Below are 19,706 nucleotides of genomic sequence, written 5' to 3'. Positions count from 1 at the left end.
ATTTACGTTTTGTATCCCACTGATAAGCCGGATGTGGATTCGGACCTCAAAAATCAAATTTACAGATAAAATTACGACTGCAAAACCTTTTGACCTGTATCCATTCTCCACAAGCCTCCATGAAGAGTGAGCATACAATCACATATTGGATCCAAATTGACGGTAAATAGAGCATGGTGTGCTGACTGTGTGTGTTGCAGTTGGCCCAATTTGTACTGATGCTGGAGACTTATCCCTCAGAAGAAATGGCTGCACGGAATCTATGCGACAACGACGACCTCGCCACCAGCCTCGTGCTCGACCCTTTTCTTGGCTTCCAGACTCATAAGATGAATACACGGTATTTTCCTAATTGCGGTTAAACAGAACGAGAAGTCTAACACCTGCAGTTGTCACCCGTAACAAGGGTATCCCAATTATTTTGATCCAGCCTTGCTAAATGAGAAAAGACCGATACACTGCTTAAGTGGCGAGTCGCTCGGCTTTGTGAAGAGTACGTTTACGGTGATCAGGAAGCACTAACACGATGACGTAACAAAATGTCGTGTACTGTGATGGTATAATCTAAGACTACCCTTTGCTTGATTATCTGCGTGTTTAAAAGGTTTCATTTTGTCAACATCCGAAAAGAGGTTCTACGAAAGATTTTGGAACGCCTGCGTGCAGGAGGAGACCTGGATGAAGCCTTCTCGGCCCTCACAGCGCACCATACGTTACACAAGCACCTTCGTCGCAAGTCAAAACTACAGGAAAAAGTCTTCAAAGAACACGTGTGTGTTCTGAGCAGTACAAAGATTGTCTGAATATGTATAAAATGTCTCGGCATCAGAATTTATGACATTTCTGTTCCTCCCTTAGGTTCTTCGCTACTTTCGCATTTTCACCCATGCGAGCGGGTTTGAGATACGTCCCTGCAACCGCTACTCATCTGAGAAGAATGGAGCCAAAGTGCTTGCCACAAGGCATTGGTACCATTGAACATTGTTTTTCGGGCACAGAATTTTCAACTTTACATGTGTGGAAATTAGGGGGGCATCACAGTTGCCAAAAGTCGCTTCCTAAGGTTGTCCCTCGTCTCTGGCAGGGAAAAGAATGAGAAGATGCAGTTTCTGGTCGGCTGCATTGCAGAAATGTCCCCAGAAGAAGAAAGCTCGATTCTCCGGCATGGACAGAACGATTTTAGCGTCATGTACTCCACGCGCAAGCACTGTGCGCAACTCTGGCTCGGGCCAGCCGCCTTCATCAACCATGGCACGTGACGTCTGTACTTGCCTCTTTACTTGCTTTCTGATTTTTCACGTCTTTTAACGAACATCGTTACTTATTTTGCAATTTTTCCGTTGCCACCGGCCCCTTTTCCTTGTCCTTTACCCAATGGATTCTCCTTGCCATTTACTCCCGCAAACCCCCTCACTTCAACACATGCACATCTGAAGCTGAGTGATTACAAAGTTTCAACATTGTTAATAAAATTGTCTCGGATGGGAAGTGGAATTGAGAGAAAAGTATAGTGTATTATTTATTTATTTTATGATTTTTTTTTGGGGGGGGGGGGGAGGGCGGAGTAATAATTTGGCCATTTTGTGTACATAAATCGATGGCCTGTCTGATGGGATTGGTATAGAGGTGCATTCCCTTTGATCTTTATAGTCTGGGTTTATAAGTCTAGTGTTGGCTTAACAGTTAAGGTGGCTGCCTTGAGGTCTTCGGGTCTTGAGTTCAACCCCTGTCACGCCATTGAAATAGCACGAGGTGGGTCGATTCAGCCTGTCATCCTTCCGCGATTGGCAAAATGAGTACCTGCTTTCTGGTAACGTGCACTGCATCAGCGACACGACTGTGCTTCCAAAAAATGATGCAGCCACCGGGTGCATACGAAACAACAAGAAGTATGGGTTTAATTCCCAACTATATTATAAACTCGTTTCGGTGTTGCTCGAGCAAGGTATTGTGTCGTAAAGGACGTAAAGCTGGGTGTCTCGGCTGCCAGCATTAGTCTTCGCGAAGAATGAAGGAGTTTCCCCCCCAGCATGCTGAACAAATTGGCAAATTCATTCCAAAATGAGCTTCAGTCGAACATCAGGCCTGGCCAGCCGATTCATGTAACGCTTTCCCCACTATTTTCCTGGCTGACCCCACAATGGAGGTGTTGAAGAAATAATAGGAAGTGTCGATGGTCAACACTGCAAATAAGCTGGCACTTCTTGAGCGAAAAACAATTTAACTTTATTAGTTATTATCTTTGTACATTTCTATTCCTGCAAGATTGTGATTGCAATGTTTTAAAACTTTTTTCCTTTTTCTTTTCTTCTTGCCAGATTGCCGTCCAAGTTGCAAGGTGGGTTGTAGCCCTGGCTTTATGGTGAATTAAAATATCCTTGGCAAGGCTCCACACTTTATTTCAACAAGGCCCGAATACAGTGGTGTCTCGCTGTGCTGCTCACCAAGTACTATGGCCTTTTCTTGCATCAGTCGCATTGCATTCTCCTTTTTTTTTTTTAGTCTTGGGTTTACATTTCAACTAAAACACAACTGACTAGATTACTTGAACTGTAAATGGCAAAGCCACGTTGTTGCGTTGTCATGTCTTCATGCAATCATTTGCAGTTTGTGTCCACTGGGCGTGACTCCGCCTGCGTTCAAGTCCTTAGAGACATGGGTCCAGGAGAGGAGGTAACATGTTACTATGGAGGTGGCTTTTTTGGTGAAAACAATGAGAACTGTGAATGCCACACATGTGAGAGGTGAGTTCCGTTACAATACGCAATCTGACGTTTTTGCCACCTTTTTGTCCTTCCGATGTGCAACTTGATCGATTGTCAGATTAGCCTGTCTTCAACCGCTTAATTCTGAGGCAAGCACACTAATGGTTAGCTGTCTTGTTTTGGTTTTGTGTACAACAACAGCAACAGGCATTTTAAAAGGCCATTTTCCCTGCAAGAGCGGGGGTTAGCCTTGCGGTCCCCATGACAATGTTCTCCATTTTGCCCTATTTTCTGCATCTCCCCTTGTTAACCCCCTGGCCCGCATTTCTTCTTCGACTATCTTTAGCCAAGTCTTTCTCGGTCTTCCCCATCCTCTACTTCCTTCCACATTCATTTCCATCACTCTTCTCAACCAGTCACTTTCATCCTTCCTTAACACATGACCAAACCATCTCAAACTGTTTCTCTTCACAGCATCCATCACAGGCTCTATTCCCATCAGGGAATCGGGGATATTTTGTTGGGGATATTTTCCTACAGTAGTATGTAATAGATGAACCAAAAATTCAATGTCCATCAACTTGTCAGAAGAGAGTCACAAATTTTAATTCCCGAGGAGGACAACACTTTGTCTGCCAGAAATACACAGCAAGAAAACAATGACCCTTATCAAACCAAGGAGAGCATGGTACAATTCACAAAAACACACAAGGAAGATTTACAACAAATCCTCGATCAAAGTCCAGAGTGAAAATCCTGGTACAGTCGGGATGCACAAAGAAATATCATACCAAACACCAGCATGCACCGTATACAGTTAACATACAGAATCAACATACACATCAAGTTTTGTGTGACAGGCAAAATTCACTTAATAGTCATACTACAAATTTTCACCCCTTTCTTCCCACTTCCCACCACAATAAACTAAACGCTCATTCCCCGCTATCCCCCTTGTCATTTTGTTGGCATATATCCGAACTAGATACTTCTTGTTCTATGTCAATTTCCTGCCAATATAGTCTGTTGATGCACATGTGGGCAATAAAGATCCTGTTATACAATTTGTGAAAGGTAGGCCATTGACCTGGGATACATTTTGACAATAGCAATTGAACAATACCTCATGCATTTTGAAATTGCACCATTTATTTTAAAGGCTGGCAGGATTGCTCATAGGTAGTGTACTCACTTTTGAGCTGTCCACTATGGATCTGTAACCTACAATAAATTGTCGTACTGGTGTTTCACAGGCAGGTTGGTGCATCAACGAATGCGCAATCCATCTGGGGAGGAAATAAAATGAAATGCAGAAATATATAATTTACAAAAGTATTCAACCCTGTGATTCAATAGTCAAAGTGGAATATTTTTTTAGAAATGTTTACAATTTCTGATGAAATACAGAAAAAATTTTTTGGAGAAAAAACAGAAAATTAAATACAGAAATATATATTTTACGCAAGTATTCAACACGCTGATTCAATACTTTGTAGAAGCGCCTTTGGCAGCGATTACAGCTTTGAGTCTTCTTGGGTATGTCTCTATCTGCTTTGCACATCTGGATTTGATTTAGGGAGTTTCGCCCATTCTTCCTTGAAGATTTGTTCAAGCCCTGTCAAGTTGGATCGAAGGCTATGGTGAATAGCAATAGGAGAATAGCAATCTTCAAGTCTTTTTTTTCTTTTTTTTTCTTCCTCTTTTTCTTTTTTTTTTTGTACACAAGATCGAGGCTCGTGAAAGAGCGAACATTATTCACACAGAAAGACAAACCGACACATAAAACATATAACATGGGGAGCGGTAGACAAGATGGGGCGAGAGGGGGAGGAACACAAACACAACATCTGAGAGTAGGGACATCGAGAGATCTGTGGGAGGGAGGGATTTGGGGGGGGGGGGGGGGGAGGCATGGGAAGAGGGGGGCGTGGGAGAGGTATAAAACATGGACACTGCCAGGACTTCCAGGAAAGAAGTTGGAATTTCAAACAAGGTGGATCTGGGGTGAATTAGTGGGGGTAGAAAAGATCAAGGTTTTGGATGGGGAAAGATAAGAGATGGTGGTGAACAGCTGTTTTAAAGACCTGGAGGGAGGAGTGGGATTGAAGGGAGTGTGGGAGTTTGTTCCAGAGGCGGGAGAAAAGAGGAATGAAAGTGTGAAGGTGAGCAGAGAGCTGAGATTTCGGCAGTTTAACCATCAGAGGGTTGCTGGCAGATCTTGTGCAACCTGTAGGAATATTTGGGGGACAAAGCACAGAGAGAGCTGGGGGAGCAAGGCCGGAGAGGAGTCGGTAGAAGACAGAAAGACCACCTACCTGTCTGCGGTGAGTGAGTTAAAGGCCTTCGGAGATAACTTCATCACGGGAGATTCCAATGATTCTGAAAGCTTTGGTTTCAACAGCATGAAGCCGAGCTAGGTGTGAGGCAGGAGCACCGGCCCATAGGGGAGAACAGTATTCCATTGAGCTGCGGATGAAAGCCTTGTATGTGGTGAGGAGCTCAGGTGTGCCGAGGAAGGACTTCGCACGACGGAGGATGCCCAGTCGGCGACTGGCTTTGGAGGCCAGCTTGGAAATGTGGTTTTCCCAAGAAAGATCATGGCAGATAGTGAGACCCAAAAGCTTGAGCGACAGAACTTCTTGGAGAGGATTATTGAGAAAGTAGATGGGAGGGTTGTCCAGTCGATCTTTTCGGAGAGACATAGTAAGGGTGTGAGATTTGTCAGGATTGAAAGACATGTTCCACTTGTTTGACCAGTCTGTGATTTTGTCCAGGTCTTCAGAGAGTGAGGAGGCTGCAGACTGCCGATCTGAGGGAAGAGGAATGGAGCGGCAGAGAGTGGAGTCATCAGCAAAGAGATGGAGAGGATTTTCCAGCGAGTCGGAGAGATCATTGATAAAGACCAGAAAAAGCACAGGGCCCAGAACACTGCCTTGGGGAACTCCAGCCTGAACAGGAAGAGGAGATGAGAGAAATCCATTCAGGGCCACACGTTGTCTACGACCAGAGAGGAAGTCCGCAAGCCATGCATGGAGATTTCCATGGATACCATAGGAGGAGAGTTTGGTGAGCAGAGCTGGGTGCCAGACCGTATCGAAGGCACGTGATATGTCAAGGGAGACGGCTCTGATTTCCTGTTTGGCATTGAGGACCTCCATCCATTGTTGAGACAGCAGAAGCAGCAGGTCCAGAGTAGAATGACCTGGTCTGAATCCAAATTGATGATCGGAGATCAAGCCATTGGAGAAGAGGAAAGATTTGATATCCGAAGCAATGATGGATTCCATGACTTTGCTGATAATTGGGAGCAGGCTGATTGGTCTGTAGTTGCAAGGACTGTTTTTGCACCTTTTTGTGTAAAGCGGTAATGTTTGCTGATTTCCAGGATGTTGGCAGATGACCTTGAGCAAAAGAGAGGGTGAAAAGAACAGAGAGAAGGTGAGATAGAGCGACAGAGCAGGATTTTAGGACCCGTGGGCTGATGCCGTCTGGTCCAGTTGCAGAATCAGAGTCGAGGTTTGACAACTCCTCCACCTTGTCAGGAGAGAAGGACACAGAGTCCAGGAGTAGTTGCGTTCGACTGGGTAAGGTGGGAACAGAGAGAGATGGGTTTGGGATACAAGATTTTGAGGCAAACACAGAGTTGAGGCATTCGGCTTTGTTACGTGCGGTGTCAACTATGTAGCAATTTGAGGTAAGGGAGGGGATGGAGGGGGAACAAACACCAGAAATGGATTTGACCAGATGCCACCAGGATTTGGAGGAAGGAGACAGGTTTGAGAGTTCATTCTTGAGTGTGGAGAGATCGTGCTCCCTGGCACTCCTGAGGGTAGACACACACTTGTTCCGAGCTTGGTGGAAGGAACTGAGATTGCCTTCAGTTGGATTAGCCTTCAAAGAGGCAAAGGCAAGTTGTTTCAGGGCAACTGCCTCACCACAAGATTGAGTGTACCATGGACGGGAGGAAGGGTAAGACAACTGAAGACGAGATGGGATAAATCTGTGCATGAGAGAGAGCAGTTTGCTTTGGAAGAATTCCCAGGATGAGTTGATGTCGGAGGCAATGGAGATGGGAGACCAGTCCAGATGATTGATGGCTGCTTGAAGACAGTGCCAGTCGGCCTGAGTGAAATGCCAGACTCGGCGACGCTGAGGAGGCTCTCTGAGAATGGCCAGAGAGATGTCCACTTTAACAAGCACATGATCAGAAGAACCGATTGGGGCAGAAGAAGAGCAGCAGACATTAGCAGGGAAGTTTGTCGTAACCAAGTCTAGAAGAGAAGATACACCATTGGCTGAGATCCGGGTCGGGAAATTGACAGATTGTGTCAATCCCAGTGAGTCGCAGAAGTCCTTTGCTGAGGTGCCTTGGCTGGTGAGAGATGAACCCACACCCAGCCAGCTGGCATGATGACAGTTGAAGTCGCCACATATGAGGAAGAGAGAGTTGGGATGAGTGGATAGAAGTTGGTCCATGTTGTCAGACAGTGAAATGTAGATGGAGTCATCACTGTTTGGGGGACGGTACAGAACACATATGAACAAAAGGTGGGAGCGGAGAGGAAGCCGTAGCCAGAGGTACTCCTGGGGGTGAGGTGGAGAGAGGGCAGTGCAAGGAGAGTGAGGAAGAGAGTTTTTGATAAAGATAGCCACCCCACCACCAGGACGAGGCTCAGGTCTATCATACCGGAGGAGGCATTAACCAGGAAGAGATATTAAGGAATCAGAAACATCTTGAAGGAGGAAAGTTTCTGTTAAGCAGATCAAGTCTGGATTGTCAGAAGCAACCTGTATGGAGAGATCAGTCAGGTTTGAGCGAAGGCCCCGGATGTTTGAGGTCCATACCGTTAACGAAGAGAGAGGGGGAGCATCGGGTACAGGACAGGACAGGGGAGGGGAGAGGTAGGGTAAGATGAAGGATGAGGGGGAGGTAGGGAGAGCAGTTGATAGTGTGTCAGAGATTACAGAAGAGTTACAAGAAAGGGAAGGATGAGGAGTACGAAAGGTTTGATGGTGAAGGGATGAGGCACTGAGGGGTTGTTTGAGGGGGGGGGAGAGAGGAAAGTAGAAGGGGAGGAGGCAGCTTTGAGGAGGAGGAGGAGGAGGAGGAGGGGAGGGAGAATTGGAGAGGAATAGTATGGGAGGAGATTTGAATGGGAGGGGTTGGGGGGGAGTTTTGAAGGGGAGGAGTGAGGGGGGAGTTTAGGAGGTAGGAGGGGAGGGGCAAGGGGGGAGTTTAGGAGGGGAGGGGCAAGGGGGGAGTTTAGGAGTGGATGGGCAAAGGGGGAGTTTAGGAGTGTAGGGGCAAGGGGGGGATTTGGAGGGGAGGGGCAAGAGGGGAGTTTAGAAAGTGGATGATTAATGAAAGACGAACATTGATAACAAATTGGGTTTATTGTGATTTTCAAGTCAGCAATCCGATTAAGAACGATGGAGGAGGGATGGAATGAATGTGAATTTAGAGCATGCAGTGATTTAGAGTTATAAGGGATTGAATTTATTTTTTTTGAAGTGGAATGAGTTGTAGAGGAAATTGAAAGAAGCCTTTTAAATATGAAGTAAAACAGCATGTTGTAATGTACCACTGAATAAAACACCGAAGGGGAAAGTTTAAACATATTTAAATAATATTTAAACAGAACCGTGAACAATCTTAAATGCACAAAATTCCAACGGGGGGAGGGCCGAGAGGGACCACCACGAGTCACGTGAACAGGGCAAAAGGTGGATGGCAAGGAGATAATGGGGGCGGGGCGAACAGCACACCTGGACAGAAGTACAGGACGAGACAACAGCACACGTGGAGAAAGGAAAATAAATGTTTTTGGTTATTTATTTATTTTTTGGTTTTTTTTTTGGGGGGGGGGGGGGATTTAAAACGTCAGACAAAGAGTATTATGTTTGGGGTAGAAGGGAAAAATCCGAGAGAAAACAGGCCGCGCACGCGGTGGGACAGAAAACGATTAAATTATACAAAAGTTTGCAAGAATTGCAAATCAACACCAACTGGAAAACACACTGCAACACATGCACAATAAAAAACGAGTAGAAATTGACGAGGACACGAATGGAAAAAATACTTTAACTTTGCTGCCGTGCAGAGGTCGAAGTCGCTTCCTTGCTCGAGGGACCGGAAACGGCAATAACGGCAATTTCACAGTTCACAGATTTTCAAACGGCAGTTTCACAGATTTTCAATATAATTCAAGCCTTGGCTAGACCACTGAAGGACTTTTCACATTCTGAAGCCATTCCAGTGTTACTTTGGCTGTATGCTTGGGATCATTGTCCTGTTGGAATGTAAATATTCACCACAGTCTAAGGTCTTTTGCACTCTGAAGCAGGTTCTCCAAGGATTTTCCTGTATTTGGCTACATTCATTGTTCCCTCTATCCTGGGAGACAAGTCTCCCAGTCCCTGCTGCTGAAAAGCATCCCCATAGCATGATGCTGCCACCACCATGCTTCACGGTAGGGATGGTGTTGGATGGGTGATTAGCTGTGCTAGATTTCTGCCAGCTTTGCATTCAGGCCAAAGACTTCAATTTTTGTCTCAGATCTTTTGCCTCATGTTCTGAATCTTTCACATGCATTTTTTCAAATTCCTTTTCTCAGGCCTTTTTGCCTTTTGCCTTTTTGCCTTTTTCTCAGGAGTGGCTTCCGTCTGGCCAATCTCACATAAAGCCTAGATTTGTGAAGTGCTGCAGAGACCATTGTCCTTCCGGCAGGTCCTCCCATCTCACCCAAGGAACTCTGTAGTGCTGCAAGTGGTCATTGGGTTCTGGTCACCTCCTTGACCAAGGTCCTTCTTGCCTGGTTGCTCAGTTTCGTCGGACGGCCAGCTCTAGGAAGAGTCTAGGTAGTTTCATATTCTTTCCACTTCCTAATGATGGAGCTCACTGTGCTATTGGAAACTTTCAACTCTAGAAATTGTTTTATACCCTTTCCCAGAGCTATGCCTCCTCACAATTGATACTCGTACATCCTCCTCACAATTATATCTTGGAGTTCTACATACAGTTCATTGGACTTCATGGTGGAGTTTCTGCTCTGACATGCATTGTCAACTGTGGGACCTTGTATAGAAAGGTGTTTCTTTCTAAATTGTGTCCAATCAATGTAATTGGCCACAGGTGGATTCCAATCAAGTTGTAGAGACATCTCAAGGATGATCAAAGGAAATTGCATGCACCTGAGCTAAATTTGATGCATCACAGGAAAGGGGTTGAATACTTATTGACACAACACATTTCAGTTTTTAATTGATTTGTCAATTTCTAAAAAATAAATTACGCTTTGACATTATGGGGTATGTGAAGATCCATGACAAAAAAAATAATCCATTTTCAATTCAGGCTGTAACAATAAAATGTGAAAAAGTTAAGGTGTGTGAATACTTTCTGAAGGCACTGTATATACTGTACATGAAATTGTTATGGTTATCGCCCAGGATAACTCCAGACGGGTCCGGCGAGTTGCGAAGCGACCATGATTGGCCATCATCCCAGAAACTGGTTCCTGGCCCCCATGTCCAGGCCCTTGTTCCCGGTCCAAGCGAGTATTGTTCAGGCAGTGAAATGACAGATCTTATTAATTGGCACAGTGGAACCGCGACACGTGACCACAATCTTATGTGCATTGCCTATAGAAAGTCTACACCCCCTTTCAAAAATGTCACCGTTTGTTACCTTACAGCCTGGAATTAAAATGCATTAAATCAGACTTTTCCACCTTTATTTACACATCGTAACCCACAACTTCCAAGTGAAAAACAAACTCTACAAATTTTAGAAAATTCGTTGGACAATACAAAACTAGAATATCTTGGTTGGATAAGTGTACCTTTTAACCTTAGGTATCTCACAACAACAACACAACAACATGCATTTTAAGGCCATTTTCCCTGCTAGAGCGGGGGTTAGCCTTGCGGTCCCCATGACAATCTTCTCCATTTTGCCCTATTTTCTGCATCTCTCCTTGTTAACCCCCTTGCCTGCATTTCTTCTTCCACCATCTTTAGCCAAGTCTTTCTCGGTCTTCCCCGTCCTCTACTTCCTTCTACATTCATTTCCATCACTCTACTCAACCAGTCACTTTCATCCTTCCTCAACACATGACCAAACCATCTCAACCTGTTTCTCTTCACAGCATCAATCACAGGCTCTATTCACATCATCTTTCGTAATTCATGATTTGTCTTCCTCTCTCTCAACGATACTCCGCACATCCACCGAACCATTCGCATTTCCACCCTTTCCAGCCTTTTTTGCTGCTCTACGTTCATTACCCATGTCTCGCTCCCATAAATCATAACACTTCTCACACATGCAGCATACACCTTTCCCTTCAGCTTCAACGACACTCCCCTCCTCATCAGCACGCCACTCAGTTCCCGAAACTTCTTCCATGCACATCACTCGAGCAACCGTTGCCGAGTCTGATCCACCTTCTCCATTCAGCATGTCTCCGAGGTAGCAAAATGTTTTCACACCTTCCAGCTTCACGCAGTCTCCAATATCCAACTCAACATTTCCTCCATCTGCAGCTCCCTCTGTGCACACCTTACATTTGAATGTAGCTGCCACACTGGTTAATGACCCTCACAGACCACGACATTTTTGATGAACCCACTCAGCGCACATTGTACATTGAATGGAGTTCACTCCGACACCCTTCCTGCACAAAGCACACGGCCACTTCCCAGTTCTTTCCACCTCACCACATGCTTTACCACTTGCCATCACCTTCGTCTTTCCGATATTCACCTTCAGACCTTTTGTCTCCATACATTCCTTCCACTTGTTCATCTTTTCCTTCAGTCCATCCATACTTGCTGCAATCAACACCAGATCATCTGCACACAACAACTCCCATGGTATACCCTCCTTTACGTTCTGAGCCAACACCTTCATCACAGCTACAAATAGTAGTGGACTTAGTACCGACCCCTGATGCACTCCCACCTTCACCTCAAACTCACCACTATTCCCGTCCTTCGTCCTTACAGCTGTGCGCGCTCTTTTGTACATTGCCATCACTACTCTGATCAACCATTCCTCCACTCCTAACTTCCTCAATGCCCATGTCAATACTTTGCGTGGACCCCTATCGAATGTTTTCTCAAACCTCTCCTGCAACTGCCTCACAATAAAGAGCGCGTCTGTCGTTCCTCTTCCTGGAATAAATCCAAACTGCATTTCGTCGATCTTCACCACCTTCCTTATCCTCCTCTCCAACACCCTTTCCAATACCTTCATTCCATACTCCAATAACTTTATTGCTCGGTACGAGCCGCACTACAGAGGGTCACCTTTCCCCTTGTATAGAGGGACGAGGGTACTCGGTTCCCAATCCACTGGAATGCGGCCTTCTTTCACCACCAGATTACAGATCTGTCATTCTCTTCACACCCCAACTTCCTGCTGCCTTCAACATATCTCCCACAACTCCCGTCGGCCCTCCCGCTTTTCTACTCTTCATTGCTTTTATCGCTTCCTCAACTTCCTTCTCAGTTATCTTCTCTGCCGGTCCTAAAACTGGGTTACTCTCTATGTTGCCATCCCATTCATTCTCTGTATTCAACAGCATTTCCATATATCTTTTCCATCTTCCTTTAATTCCATCTGGGTCCACAACGATTTGTCCCACTTCATCCTTCAAGCAACTCACCCCCATCACATCACACCTCTCTTTCGCCATCTGCTTTCCTATCCTGAATACCGTTCTCTGACCCTCTTCCGAATCCAAGCATTCTCCGAACATTTTCCTACATGCCCTCCTGCGCCTTCGCTACCTCTTTCTTTGCAGCCTTCTTGGCTGCCTTATAACTTTCATGCTCTGCTTTTTCTGCTCCCGTACCCTTCGCCTTCTGCCACTCCTTGAACTTCTTCCTCTTCTCGTCAATCCTCTTTCCAACTTCATCATCCCACCACCATGTTTCCGAGTGCCTCGGTGGTCCTTTTGTCCATCCACATACCTCACCATCGGCTCCCAACAGACTATCTTTCATTGCCATCCAACCACTTTCAAGCTCAACGACATCATCCTCTAGCCGACTCAGCCTCTATTTTAATGCCTCCCTTACTGTCACTTCTTTCAACCTCCACACCTTCATTCTCGGTTGGTACTTCACCCGCTGAGCTCTCCTCGCACCTTTCACCCTTATGTCGCAGACAACCAAGTGGTGCTGTGAAACGGCCTCCTCCCCCGGGATCACCTTTGTGTCCTGGAGGTGCCCCCTATCTCGCCTACGCACCATCAGGTAGTCGACGGTTGTCGTCGACCCACCTGACGTGTATGTTACAAGCTTATTATCCTCTTTCTGGAACTGTGTATTACAAATCAACAAATCAGCTCCATCAGCAAACTCCAAAATCCTTTCACCTTCTCCATTTTTCACACCATATCCGTAACCCCCATGAACTCCCTCAAAACCGTCCATACTCCTTCCCACATGTCCATTTAGGTCTCCTCCTACCACAACAACATCCTCATCTTTCACGTTTTCCATCAGCTTCTCTATCGCACACCAGAACTTGTCCTCCTCTTCATCGCTCCGACAAACCTGCGGAGCATATCCCGAGATGACGTTCACCAAGAGCTTTCCAATCATCATTTTCACCATCATCAACCTATCACTCACTCTCGTCACACTCACCACACTGTCTACAAACTCCTCAGAAAACAGGACACCATCACCATTCACGCCCTCCAGGCACCCTTGCCACACAAACTTGTATTTCTGTCCCCGCCTACCCTTCACCATTCTCACACCACTTCCCTTCCATCTCGTCTCTTGCACACAACATATGTCTGCTCTTCTTCTGACCAATACTTCCACCACTTCTCCTGATCTCCCCGTCATTGTCCCTACATTCCATGTCCCAAACCTCAGAAACCGATCTCCACTTCGGGCTGTACCCTGCCCATATGTAGTTGTAATTGTCATGGTTCTCTTTTTGAGGCAATGTTGTTATGGCCGGATGCCCTTCCTGACGCCAACCCTCTTAGTCGCCTCCTACGACACGCAGGGATACGGTGTACCTGTTCTAAACCAGGGTACACACCGGGAAACGTTTGAAACATGGAAATTCTGGGGGGGGGGGGGGGGGGGGGCGGCCCGGTCAGCACCACACCACGTCGGCCCGGTCAGCACCACACCACGTCGGCCCGGTCAGCACCACACCACGTCGGCCCGGTCAGCACCACACCACGTCGGCCCGGTCAGCACCATACCACGTCGGCCCGGTCAGCACCACACCACGTCGGCCCGGTCAGCACCACACCACGTCGGCCCGGTCAGCACCACACCACGTCGGCCCGGTCAGCACCACACCACGTCGGCCTGGTCAGCAGCACACCACGTCGTGTCTTCCCCACCACACCACACCAGCACCACACCACCAACCTTAGGTATCTTCGACATATTTAAATGTTTAACTACCTCATAGATAATATGTAGTTCTGTGATTTTGTATTGATACTCGTACATCCTAAATTCAATTAAAAAAAAAATTTATGGCACATTTTAACAAATTTGGAAAAACGGCCGCCATGTTGAACTTCAAGTTGGTTAATCAACTGGATTTAGAGTATCTATATGAGGGAAGAACTGCCAAATTTCATGCTTTTATCACAATGTGAAAGATTCACCGTAATAATGGATGTTTGCTGCCTAGCTCCAATTGCCAGACCTCTGTTTTCTGATTCCTGAGTTCATGGGGGGCCTCTCAGCATTGTGCATGTCACCACCACACCTTCCCTCACCTTCTTTTATTTTCTTGTATTAAAATTGGACAGATCTTTCTTTAACACGAGTGCTAACAGTCGTGTATTTACTTTGTTCATTCAGTCGATCTGGTTACATACCTACATAAATATTTCAATTGGTCTCGGAAGAAAAATGGTTGTACAAATAGCTTTAACGATGGGATGTTATAACCCTCTTTTGGAAGAATGTGAAGCCCAAACCTGCAGCTGTTGAATTGCTTTCTTGCAGACGAAATCAGGGTAAATTTCGTCCCAAAGATGGCGCAATTCCCTCATCCCAGCCTCCTGGTCGTTACAGCCTCCGTGAGACGGACCGCCGTTTGAGTCGACTGCACCGTAACTGCCAAGAGGCTGATCGACAGTTGGGCCGAAACTGTAGTTCCTTTCGCATTCGACAGAAAGCGCAGAGACGTGTTCACCTTCGACGTGAGTGTTGTAGAACAATGGCCATTTTCATTTCATTGTTCCATGTTTTGGCGGCGAGTTCCTTACTTTAAGGTCATGCTAACTCTGAGCTGTCATTAACCCAACTCTTCTAATGCACATTCAATTGTGTCTCGGACTTGTACAGTCCTGGTGTCCTGGTGTTGGCTTAGTGGTTAAGGTGCCGGCTTGGGATCCGAGGATCCTGGGTTCGAATCCTGGTCGATTGCTAAATTAACACCAGGGGGGTTGACTCGGCCTGTTATCCTTCCGAGGTCGGCAAATTGAGTACCAGCTTGCTGGGATGAATGATCCCGGTGTGTACCCCGGTTTAGAATAGGTACACCGTATCCCTGCGCATCGTAAGAGGCGACTAAGGGTTGGCGCCAGGAAGGGCATCCGGCCATAAAAATATTGCCTCAAACAGGGAACCATGATTGTCATGGGGCCCGCAAGGCTAACCCCTGCTCTAACGGGGAAAATGGCCTTAAAACGATCATTCATTCATTCATTCATTCATTCACTTGTACAACGTTGCTTTGTGTGTAAAGGCTTTGTGATTTGTCTTGTGTCCAAGCAGATGATCGCATCACTCATCTGCGACAAAGATGCTTGTCCAAGTCAGGCTCATGGACTGGGATGGCTTGTACATGTACACCATCCTGTTATACCATGCCCTCTCTGTGCTCACAGTTTGGTACATACAGTGGTGTTTCACTGATGCAAAGTCCTGGCTTTTCACCTGCAAAGCTTTTTAAGGAGCCAGTTGTTCTGCTGTTTAAAGGTAAGGCAGGCTCCAGTGATGCAGTGATGCTGGCTATTGGTTTAGGTAATTGTTAAATGCTATTACTTACTTGCTTTAGATTTCTGAACTTTTAAATCGTTTTCTGAAATGTCCGAACATTTTTTTCCAACCCAAAGATCCTGAAGTTGAGTGGCATGTCTCGAGGGAGTTTAAAGAAGCAACCTTGCCGGCACAGAGACGACTGCAGACACTCCTTGGACGTCGGGCTGAGACGGATGGCCGCTCACCGTCCCCTTCGTGTGCAGCTGAAGCTGGCTCTAACTGCGGCACACCGACAACGTCATTGCGTGCCTGCACTGTCCCTCTGCATGCACTAGAAGCCGAGGAAGGACCTTGCTTGCCAACCCGTGACATGATTACTGCCTGTGACACCATGATGTCGTATTCTCGGGCGCTTTCAAAAGCGGCGGCATCACCCGGACACCCGACCTCTTCATCAATTCGGCATAATGGCGGATATCCAAACAACCGCCACAAGCGGAAGAAGGTGGAGACCCAAACTGGGGATGTCAATGGCACAACCGGTGGGACAAGTGTTGATATAGATAATTTCAATTATCTTATTGATACTTGTTCTGAGCTGTCTAAGGGAACAACACAGAACTGTAGCAAAAGTTGTGAGACCCACATGCCGAGGATGAATGGCCAAATGCTCACCTGCACCGTTGATCTGGCTGCCTCTCGTGAGGCATACCAGCTTAGCAAGCAGCGGTCTACGTGCAAATGGCGTGGACCTGAATCAGAACGGAGCCGTTTCAAAAGTTTAAGAAATAAAACTGCATACAAGGACAGAGGGTTCATCAGTTCAGGTGCTGGGATACCCCAAGTTTGCCATGAAGGAAGTTCAACTTTGCAATCGCAGGTTGATAAAGAATTGCGTGTCGGACATGGTGTGGTGCTGGAACGCAGGAGTGTGGCACAGGTAGAAAGGATTGTCAAGAAGTCTATGCTTCCTTGGGTTCACTTGGTATGATTTGTGGAGAAAACATTGCAGGAAGTAATTTGGTTCCAATAGCAGGGGAAGGCACTCGTTTCTACATGCTGCACCTTGACTCTTGCTGGTAAGAATCGATGAGCAGGTGTTGGCAAGTGGGAGGGTCATTGATTCTCCTGTAAGAATGGCAGAAGACTCGTGTTGTTGGGCAGGTATGGCACTGTACGCTGTCTTTGAGGCATCTAATCCCAAGTGTTGCCACTGATTGAAAGACTACATCTCGTCCGATTGAGTTCTACCGTTTCTTTATTTATTTATTTTTTCCAGTCGTATGTTTCTTCGCCTTTTTTTATTTTATTTTTTTTAATGTATTTTTTTATACAAAATCTTGGCTCATGGGAGAATTAAGTGACGTAGGGGAAAAAGGCAATGTACTTGCAGCAGAGCAGTGGTGTCACAGGTAAATTCAACAAACAAAGGAATGAGCTTGCAGGAAAAGAGGAGAGGGAACGCAATAACTGGCAAGAGGGTCAGGTTAGGCATGGCTGATTATAATAGGAATGGGGATGATGTGATATAGTGCATTGCCTTCTTGAATCCTTGGAGAGAAGAGTGGGATCTGGAATTGCCTAAGGAAGGTGATTCCACAAACAGGTGAAAAGAGGGACAAGGGTGTGGAAGTGTGCATTAAGCCTTGATTTTGAGAGTTTAATCAGGAGGGCATTACTGAAAAAAAAAATGTGTCGGTCCCAGAGGAGCTGGGATGGCCAGACGTCGAAGAGGGCAAGACAGGAGAGGTGGTAGAAAGGAAAGTGTTAACAAGCCTTTATATAAAGAGTGGAAGAGACTAGAACATGGAATGGATCAGGAAGCAAGAGAACAAAACAAACAGCAGAAGGCGAGGGGGAAACTCACAACAGCAGGGTTGAGAGACAAAATAGAGAGAATCATTGAAGATTAGGGATGTGGGGAAGAATGAGGACGAGGGAATAAATACATGGAGCATGGACATGATGGATACAGAAGCAAACTCTCAGGAAGGACACAACACAAACAACATGCATTTTAAAGGCCATTTTCCCTGCTAGAGCGGGGGTTAGCCAGGTCAGGAAGGAAAAACAGGTAATTTAGAAAGAGGCGGGGTTGTGAGAGTTGAGAGGGTAGAAAGGATCATGGTTTTGGATTAGGGATGATCTGATGTGGTGGTGAATAGCTGTCTTCAAGACCTGGAGGGAATAACAAGATGGAAGAATAGAACATGGGAGTTGATTCCACAGGTGGGAGCAAAGAGAAATTAAGGAGTGGAGTTGAGCAGTGATTCTGGATTTTGTGAGTTTCACCAGAAGAGGGTTGTTGGCAGACCTTGTGCACCCTGCAGAAATCTGGTGGGGACTAGGGGAAAGGGGGACAAAGCCCCGAATGATCAAAGTGTGCAAGACCAGAATGGAGGAGGTAGAAGACGAGCCTTGTGCTTCTTCCTCATTGCAGCGAATGCAAAGTATATTAAGAACTTTAGATTCTACAGAATCCGCAAGAGACTGATGTGATGCTAGAACATCAGCCCATGAGGGAGACGTTTGAACTGCAGGAAAATGCCTCGTACGTTGAGAGTATATCTGATTTTTAAAGGAATTACTTGGACCGACGGAGGTTGCCCTAGACGGTTGGCTAAGGAGAGGTCATAGTTAAAGGTGAGACCAAACCTCTTCCGGTGGCTGACTGGAAATGGATAGCTTGGTGCATTTGATGCTCCTTCTGGAGCGACGGGAAGATGTCATTATGAAATTGCACTATTTTCTAAACTTTTCCTTTCTTTAATACCATGTCTGTGCAAAACTACAAGTTGTACCTTTTATGAAAACTGTCAGATTTTTATCTTTTTTTTTCTGGGGGTTTTGCCCCAGGTTTTGTTTTGCTGCATGATCTGAGTTGTAGAGGATCCTGCAAAAGTTCCGTCCAAGTTTACTGGGTTTGAACCTTCAAGTTTATTTTATTTTATTATGTATCAGGTTTTTGCTGCTGCCTTCTTTCTGTTCAGCTTTTGCTGCTATTCACAAGTGTTCTCGTGCTGTTTTTTTTTTTGTTTTTTTGGGGGGGGGGCGGGGTGTTTTTGTGAATAAGCATATAGAACAGATTTATTTGTATATTAAAGCCATACGAAATGACAACATGTTTGGTAATTAATTTCTCCTGATTTACTTGTGGTGAAGCTTTCTCTGACGGTTGTTCAGTCACCTGAGCGTGGTTGGCGATTGTGACTAGTCTTGGAGGTATGAGTTGCAATTATTTAATTTTCATTTTTTGATCTGTGGTTTGCTCTGTTCTCTGAATTGACCTTCCAATTCACGTAATTCCGGTCACAATGCAGTTACAATCACCATCTTCGTGCAACTTCTGTTTTTGTGAAACAATGACGTGCAAATCTAGATTTAGCTTGATGGTCATTGGACAACTGTACTCTGTGCTCGTATACCTTTGTTGTTCATCAAGTTGAAAGTTGGAACTCGAATTTGAAGGGTTTTTTAAATTATTTATTTTTTCTCCCACCCTCATCCGGACATTCGATTGTATGTGAAGGATTGTCTGTTTTTTTTTTTTGGTTTGTTTGTTTGCTTTTTTTTTCTCTCTCAAATGGATTTCTACCTCTGACTGTTTATGTAAATATGTTTATAAATCATGTAATTATTCTGATTAAACTCTGCAACACAATCCACTCATTTTGCTCTCTTCTGGACTCCTGGGCAGTACTTTCTAAACCCTGCAGTCTTGTGATTGTGGAGACTGGTGTGAACCCTCATCTTGCATTTTCTGATTTCCTACCAAGGTGAGTATTGAATGTCATTGTAGTTTATACAACACTACAAACAAACAAAAGAGCCACATTGTGTGATTATTAGGAATTACTTCAAGCAATGCAGGATTGAAAACGAGACAAAGCACTTTTGGCATTGCCAATTTTGATAATATAGAGTTCCATGAAACATTGTTTGTTAAAATGTGGGAACTCTGTTGTGAGGGATACCGAGACCTAATATCCTTATAGTCATCGCCTTGTAAATATGATAAAAACA

The 19,706-nt window shown here is 45.5% G+C and overlaps 1 protein-coding gene across 2 annotated transcripts in view; it reads left to right on the top strand.

Moving 5' to 3' along the window:
- The window catches only part of LOC137432278 (uncharacterized), a 21,828-nt gene extending 2,484 nt beyond the window's left edge, over positions 1 to 19,344 (top strand). For both annotated transcript variants that reach the window (XM_068124075.2, XM_068124076.2), the window contains exons 2-10: positions 201 to 340; positions 605 to 770; positions 859 to 968; positions 1,085 to 1,251; positions 2,319 to 2,338; positions 2,608 to 2,744; positions 14,703 to 14,899; positions 15,477 to 15,680; positions 15,818 to 19,344. In XM_068124075.2, coding sequence (XP_067980176.1) covers positions 201 to 340; positions 605 to 770; positions 859 to 968; positions 1,085 to 1,251; positions 2,319 to 2,338; positions 2,608 to 2,744; positions 14,703 to 14,899; positions 15,477 to 15,680; positions 15,818 to 16,674 — 1,998 coding nt within the window. In that variant the 3' untranslated portion in view covers positions 16,675 to 19,344. The remainder of the gene's footprint in view (positions 1 to 200; positions 341 to 604; positions 771 to 858; positions 969 to 1,084; positions 1,252 to 2,318; positions 2,339 to 2,607; positions 2,745 to 14,702; positions 14,900 to 15,476; positions 15,681 to 15,817) is intronic.
- Positions 19,345 to 19,706: the final 362 nt, after the last annotated feature.

The sequence above is a fragment of the Myxine glutinosa genome, chromosome 8 (assembly GCF_964187855.1).
Source record: "Myxine glutinosa chromosome 8, kmMyxGlut1.1, whole genome shotgun sequence".
In the NCBI taxonomy this organism is placed as follows: domain Eukaryota; kingdom Metazoa; phylum Chordata; class Myxini; order Myxiniformes; family Myxinidae; genus Myxine; species Myxine glutinosa.
This window is presented reverse-complemented; position numbering and strand designations above follow the sequence as displayed.